At 49.6% G+C, this 7,423-nt stretch overlaps 1 protein-coding gene across 1 annotated transcript; it reads right to left on the reverse strand.

The window, feature by feature from the left end:
• Positions 1–4,153: 4,153 nt before the first annotated feature.
• LOC132225492 (melanoma antigen preferentially expressed in tumors-like) lies at positions 4,154–7,124 on the reverse strand. Its single transcript, XM_059680604.1, has 3 exons — positions 6,826–7,124; positions 5,835–6,437; positions 4,154–4,709 (listed from the first exon to the last, which is right to left on the reverse strand). The coding sequence occupies exons 1-3, from the start codon at positions 7,122–7,124 to the stop codon at positions 4,154–4,156; spliced, it is 1,458 nt and encodes a 485-aa protein (XP_059536587.1).
• Between the last annotated feature and the right edge of the window lie 299 nt (positions 7,125–7,423).

Raw genomic sequence — 7,423 nt, forward strand, 5'->3', positions numbered from 1 at the left:
CGTAATGTAAGTATCTGATATGCAGATTGGTCTAAGGCAACCCCTGTGAAAGGGTCGGCCGAACGCCAAAGGGGTCGCGACCCACAGGTTGAGAACCGCTGCTCTACACCTCTCAGTCTGTCATGCTGGACAGTGTTAAAGGCTGTTTCTGACTTATTAGGTCAGGCAAAGACTCAAAGCCTCAGGAGACCACCTCTGGCTACACACGTGTAGGCTTCTGACTTGAATTGCCCCTGTAGGCAGTCATCCTCAGGCAAGAGATTTTTTTCAACATGGTGGGGTAGTGGCTTCTACTGGAGACCAATTGCCATTCTTAATCTCTTTAGTGGCCTAGAGAAAAGTGTTTTACAATCGGGACTGAATTGCAATATGACTCCGAAATTCCACTCTAAATTTTTCACCGACAATAACTGGAGACTTGGCTGTCTATCTTCTGAGCTGTATCCCCTGAGTCCCTAGTCCTGGGTTCTTCCCTCACAGCTCCAGTGCACTTCACCCTCCCTTTGCCAGAGCACAGGGAATTTTGTGTGTTGGTCCTTTAGGAGGATGCCTGAGTATCCATCAGTCTCTCCCTGTTCGATAGCTGGGGGCGAGAAGGGCAGCATGGTTTGGGGTTGGGAGGACAGTTGGGGGTGAGCAGTCCAGTAGCCATAGTGGTTAGGGGAGATCAGGCAGGCAGGAGGCAGGCGAGCTGTTAGGAGGCAGTGGTGCTGGATTTCAAGAGGGATATGTGATTTCTGGATTAGGCTCAATTCATAAACTGGCAGTCGGATATCCCCCAAGGGTTCCCAGATTAGAGACAGTGCAGGCCAGGTTGAGGGACACACCCTCCTGTGAACTAATTTCATGCACCGGGCCACTAGTATATCCATAAAGATATATTTTGTGATTCCAAGAATCATATGCTTGTTGAGGAAATATGGCAACCAAATGAACACATCTTAATAAATACAATATAAGTATTTTGTCAACAGGCTGAAAAGTAATATGTGTGGGTTCATAGGGTCTGTTTTTAATAAAAATGAGGGTGGAAAGGCACACTTGCAAGAGTCAGGCATTGCAAGTTGTCAAATCACAGAGTGTACATAGTTGTGAAAAAATAAGGCAAACGTGACTCATTCCTATCAGTACAGAGATGTCTTAAAGTCTAACATAGAGACTCCCACTATTAATTATGTTGGAAAGTTGAAACCATTGAGGGAATCAGTGTAGTTAAGAATAATATGCCTCTGCAGTTGAATATACACAAACAGTCTACCCATTTGAATTTTGGATGTGCTAGTGAGCACATAAATTAAAGGCTCATTTGTGGACAGTTGGGATAAGAATTAGCACTAAAAAATAGTAATATGTATGGGAAATGTAATATTTCTCATATTTTGAAGGAGATCCAGGGCTCTTCACGTGAGTTGTTAAATACTCGTAGTACAGCTAAAGGCAGTAAAATTTATATTGCCATCATTACCAAAACTAAGGTTATACATTTAAACTAGTCAGCATTAGGAGAGAGCCATGCTAAATTGGTGATAAATTATAAAATTATATGTGGAATGAATTTGGCATGTACTGGCCCAATAAAATATTACTATGCACAGATGATACCTTGCCAGTATTAGTATAGATCCAAGTGCACAACTAGCACATGTGGCTTTTCCTGAGTCCAAAATGTAGTTGAAAGTGTAGCATAAAATTTCTAAGGTTAGTGACGCAGTCAATTTTGAAATTAAATGGACATAACTTGCCTCAATATTGTGGGCATCCAGGAGCATGGAAAATGTCTTAACCGAAATGCTGGGCATGTGCCCTGGCCAGATATCAAATGGGTAAAATTTCTGGTGGACAGGACAATGCCTAGACACACTGGCATGGGTGCACTGACTTTTATTTTCTTCCTTATCTTGCATCTGATTGTTAATAAATACCATCATGCTAATAACAGTGGGCAATTCCAGAGGAGGACATGCTGACAAGAGCTTTACATAAGTTGGCCCCACAGGTGAATCTCCACACAAGGTAATGGGCACGAGCTCTATGTGTGGAGGAATTAACACCCAGACCACAGGATGATTTGCCTTTGCCCTTCCTCCCACAGATCCTGCCAATTTTTATGCTTTTCTTCAAATGCCAGAGGTTCTGATTCCCATTATGAACACTACTCCCTGTCACGTTGGGGATGAGAAGAAAAGGTGCATGTCAGGCAGACAGACAGGGACAGGGAGAGGGTGAAAGAATAATAGAGAGGAAGAGAAAGAGAGTGTTCGGTGTAGGAGATATACATTTTCTGACCCTTGTTCTCTTATTCCCTTTTTTGGTGGGTGTGGGGAGCTCACCGACTGTTACAGAGACTTCAGCATTTTCTCTTCCCACTAGAAGAAGCAAAGTGTGCCTGGCCAGTGTGGCTCAGTAGGCCTATGAACCAAGAGGACATAGTTCAATTCTCAGTTGGAGCAGGAGCCGGAATTTATGCCTGGATCCCCAAGTGGGTGTGCAGGAGAAAGCCAACCAATGATTTTGTCTCATTATTGATGTTTTATCCATCTCTCCCTCTCATTTCCTCTCTGAAATCAATAAGAAATGTACTAAGAATCGGAAAAATGAGCTCGTACGCTAATGGGCCCAAGCCAGAAGAGTGGAAACTAGAAGAGAAAGAAAGGAATGGCAATAAAAAGAGAACGAAGGGCCAGGTGCTTTATGTGACAAGCTAGGAAGCTGCTGACACCCAGCAGAGAACAGCAAGCAAATGAGTGGTTGGCACTGAATGAGAGGCAGTAGAAGGAGGAAAAGCAGGACTGACTTCCTCACATTTAGGGAGACATACAGGCATATGGAGCCCTGCCCCTGGGCCTGGATGTGTGGCCTTCTCCCTAGGTGTTCCTCTGGCAGGTCACTCAGTGAGCAAACAGAGACAGCCTAGGACCAGAATGCAGTGGCAACTGGGCAGGGAGCCTGTTCCTTGCTGGCCAGCTAACTGTCCATTGACTGTGGTATCCAACAGCACACTAGGACATCTCCCTTTCACTTGGTTGTATTGCCCCTCAGGGTGGTCCTCCATACTCCCATCTCCCCAGTGTGACCTTCACCTGTGTCCACTTAAATGCTCTCCGGGAACTGGCTTGGGGTTGTCCACTCTTCAGACCTGGGGCATGTCACTGGCTCAGAGTTGCTTTACCACCTACTTGATTGATGGGAAGGAGGATCATGATGGGAAAGTCTTCGAACATTAGACCATACTCTACCAAAGGATGTCCTATTCTTAGGACAGGACACAGAACAAAGCAGAGGTTTATTCCAGCTCAGTATTTTGCTGAAAAGAATGTAAATGTGTTTACAGGCCACAGGAACTTGAATCCAAGAAGGGGCTGGATCCAGGGGAATGACAGGCATGGACTTGTGAGGCCAGGGCTCTGGCTCCCTGGCAGGCTGATGTCCCTTTCAGTACTGGGGGCCTGACTTGTGCACAGGGAAGCCCTACCATGGAGTGGACACAGGCCAGCGATGGAGGCTCCCAGTGAGGAGGAGTGTTTGTTTTCAGGGCCTGGATGAGTTGCCCGTGACAGCCCCAGAGTAGTTGTACCTCGGTGGTGCTCACTGTAAGCCACTTGTTCCAGTCCCTGTGGACACACCTTGTGTGCGCTGACCCACTGAACAGTCACAGAGGTGAGTGAGTAGGTACCGGTGCACCAGAAAGTACCGCCAAACCAGAAAGGATAAATGGTGATGTGATCTCCTGGAACCAACCTCAACCAGCCTAGTGTCTGCGCATCATGATGCTCATGCCTTCTTACTTGGCCAGTAACTGCAGGTGGGAGAGTCGGGCTAACATGTCATAGAGGACATCAGGTGGTTAACATCCAGTTCTCTTTATTACTGACATTTATTCACAACCATTCAAGCAAAGGTAATCCCCGCATCTACCACCCAAGCCTCAATCCCTCCCCCTGAGAGATACAGGTGCATATTTCTAACTCCTTAGGACAAATATCCCCAAATAAACCATCCAGTCCCCTGGGAGCATTTCCCCCCAACCCTGAGTAGCTGTCTGAAACTGGCTGCTGTGTTCCTGAACGGTACACTTATGTCTGGGCTTCAGTGCCCAAGTGCCCAGAGTAAAGCCTATGAGATGTGCACCCAGCTAGACACTCAAGCAACAGGATCACAGAATGGGAGTTGGTTCATGGAAGGTTCTACAGCCACAGTGAGGACAGGGATAAGCACAGAGCCAGACCATGCCAAGCCAACCGAACTCCTGCAGCATATGCTTCAGCACGGCATGCATCTGGGCAAGTTGGCCCAGGTTGATCGTGCTGCTCATTTCCTCATAACTCTCCAGGGCGGCCGCATAAATCACGCAATTCAGCTTGCTCAGCCCGATGATGTGGTGAAACAGGTCCTCCAGGATGGTCATGGAGATGGGGTTTTCACAGAAACTTAGGGTTGTGAGCTGGGAGCAGTGGCTCAGGGCTGGCAGGATGTCCAGGAACTGGGGGTCCATGATCCCACACTCATCCAAGTCCAGGTCCTGGAGAGTGGGGGAGGCTCTCTCTAACAGAATTTGGAGTGACCCAGAACTGATAGTGGTCAGGTTTAGCCCACTGAAACTCAGGCCTTTCAGCTGGCTGACATTCAGGTGCTGAGAGAGATGTCTCAAGTCTTTTTCGAAAAGCAGGCAGTTAGTGATGAACAGGGTCTCCAAGGGGGTCTTCAGGCACCTGGGGAGCCATAGAGCAGTTACATGTGGGGGATGGATCTGGTGGGCACAGGCAGGTGAGGATGATGCAGGCCTTCAGGTAAAGAGGCCCATGTCACCAAAGCCTACAGTGTTCCGGATGATGATCAAACCCAGGATGTTGCACAGTGAAAAGTGACATTCAAGTCAGAGCAAATTTGAGTGGAATCTTTCTCCATCTGTTATCTTCTCTGTGATGGATTCAACTGGATGAAACCTCACACACTCCAATTACTCATCCGTCAAGTGGAGCATATCATACACCCCCAGCCCAAACACACAGGTGTTGTGAACATAAAGGTGGGAGGTAAGTTGGGAGGAGATCAGGAAGGAGCCTGACCCAGGGTCTGAAGCTGGAGGCAACCAGTGCATTTTAATATTGGAGACATGTCCTGAAATGCCTGCAACTCGGGCTTCCTTCCAGCCACAGCCTAGACCCCTGCCACCATCATCTCTTAGCCCAATGAGGCCTCTGGCAGATTTGCAGAAAGGGCTAACCTAGGCACAGTCAGGCAACATCCAGCGAGGGCTGCCACCCACCATGAACTTAGATCACTGCATTGTCTACAAACCACCTATCCCATTTCATGATGCCTCCCTCCGGAATCCTGCATTTACCACGGATTCCATTTGTGAGAGCCTATGACAACCCTTGGCAGGCAGGTGACTGAGGCAGGTTTGGAGTGAAAGGCTGCCAAGGCCAAATCTCTAAGTGCGGAACTTGACCCCTGAAACCTCACCTCTTATTGGCTTTCCCCTTGTCATTGCAATCCTCACTAGATTCTATTGCATCATCTTCCCTTTGACACCACTTACAAGGATGCCCAAAGCTACCATCCCCTGGCCCGAAGCCTCCATTATGCCAATTCCTAGCAAGGAGTCCCTTTAGTAGCCTCTGTCCTAGTGCATACGTCCTACCTTTGTCTGGGGGGTTATGTCTCAACATGCAAGGTGACAGAGCGTTGAACAAGACACTGACTGTGTGGCCCGTCTAGTGGCTCAGGCACTCTAGCACTGCTGAGGGACGGCACAATGGAGAGCCTGTCACTGTGCACTGAAATGGAAAGGGACTCGCTCTGGTTGGCAGGGAAAGCTCGCCACCCCTTACCTGAGGATCTCGTCCAGGCAGCCTCTGAGGGTGGAGACATCGTCCAAATTGAGCTCCTGGAGGTGGGGCAGGTTGAGGAATTGAGAGGTGACCGGGCCAACACACTGCTCCTCCTGCTCCAAGGTGGTGTGAGAAGACGTGAAGACGTGGGAGAGCAGGAACCGGCGCAGATTGCCCATCTGGCCCAGGTAAGGAGCGAACTTCCTCAGAGTGGACAGCTTCCAGGTACAGTTCACCTCCAAATCCTGGACAGAGTCCAGCTGCACCATATCCAGGATGTTAGTGTTTTGCTTCGACATCGCAAAAACCTTCAGCTTCTTACAGCAAAGGTGCAGCAAACCTCTCCTCTCGCTGACTTTCTTAATCAGGTAGCTGAGGGACTCATCAAGGACACCTTTCTTGAGGCAAAGGTCTATTAACACCTCCACGGGGGCCAAGGGTGGATTTGGCCTGGCCGTTAAGCTGTGTACTTTCCTCCTATTCCTCATGGGCTGCAGGGCCTCAGGCTCCAGCAGTGAGCACACATGGGCTCTGGTACCTGCCCACACCATCCAGAACTCCAAATGAACTCTCTTCTGTAAATTAAGCACCTGCAGTTTACATCTCATGTGGAGAAAATAGGAGATATGCTGGGATGCATTAAGATAACAATGAGTAAGACCATGAGCTAGGCATCTGGGCAGCTGGGCCAGACACCGCACTGGACTTTGACTCCATGCCCCAGGAATCAACTGCTCCTGGTGCTACTGGGATCCTTCATGGTCCCCATTCCTGGTACCTTTAGGTGCCACCAGGAAGGAGTGGGCTCGTGTCCCTTCAGTCAACCTCGGCAATTTCATCAGCCGTATATATCCGAAGCCTGTTCCTAGAATGACCCTAGCAGTGGCTCCAAGGCCTGCCTCAGCTCTCCCTTTAGCCCTGCCCACTCCCAGATCCCAGCTGTAACTGCTCAGATCCCCAGGGTGCGACCTGGCTACTGAATCCCCCATACCTGGGTCGAGGGTCCTGGGCAAGCATGGCATCGAGTCCCTCGAGCACAGCCTGCAAGATTTCCTGGTAAGACTGCCGATGGTTCATCAGGGCCCCCAGAGGGAGGCAGGGGAAGGGCCAAGCCTGCACCATGGCCTTCAGGACTCTGCTGTGCTTCCCAGTGAAGGCTGTGATGAAAAGAGGTGGGAAGAGCTCCATAGGAAGCCACTCCAGAGCAGCGATGGCCGAGGCTTCATCCCGCAACAGGCTCTGACATGCCAGTTCCAGGAGTCTGCGTGGAGCTGGGAGGCTCATCCCCATGAAGCTGCTATGAAAGAGATCCTGGGAGACAGCCGGGAGCAAGGCATCTTGTCAGGCTGAGCATGAGCAACCCCGGTCCTTCTCCCTCCAGAGGGACCAGCTGAGGGCCAAAGGCACTGCTCTGGCAACAACTGGAGCACCCCCAATTTACCCCAACTCCGTTTTCTGCTTAGGGTTGCAAAGCCACTCAGCCCTGCCTCTACTCTGCCACTGGAAGGACAAGAACCAGGCACCAAGGAGGGGTGAGATGACCACTGGACCCCTTCCGCATCTACCCACTGGCTAGCTGCAATTCTGCT

Source organism: Myotis daubentonii, chromosome Y (assembly GCF_963259705.1).
Source record: "Myotis daubentonii chromosome Y, mMyoDau2.1, whole genome shotgun sequence".
Classification (NCBI taxonomy): Eukaryota; Metazoa; Chordata; class Mammalia; order Chiroptera; family Vespertilionidae; genus Myotis; species Myotis daubentonii.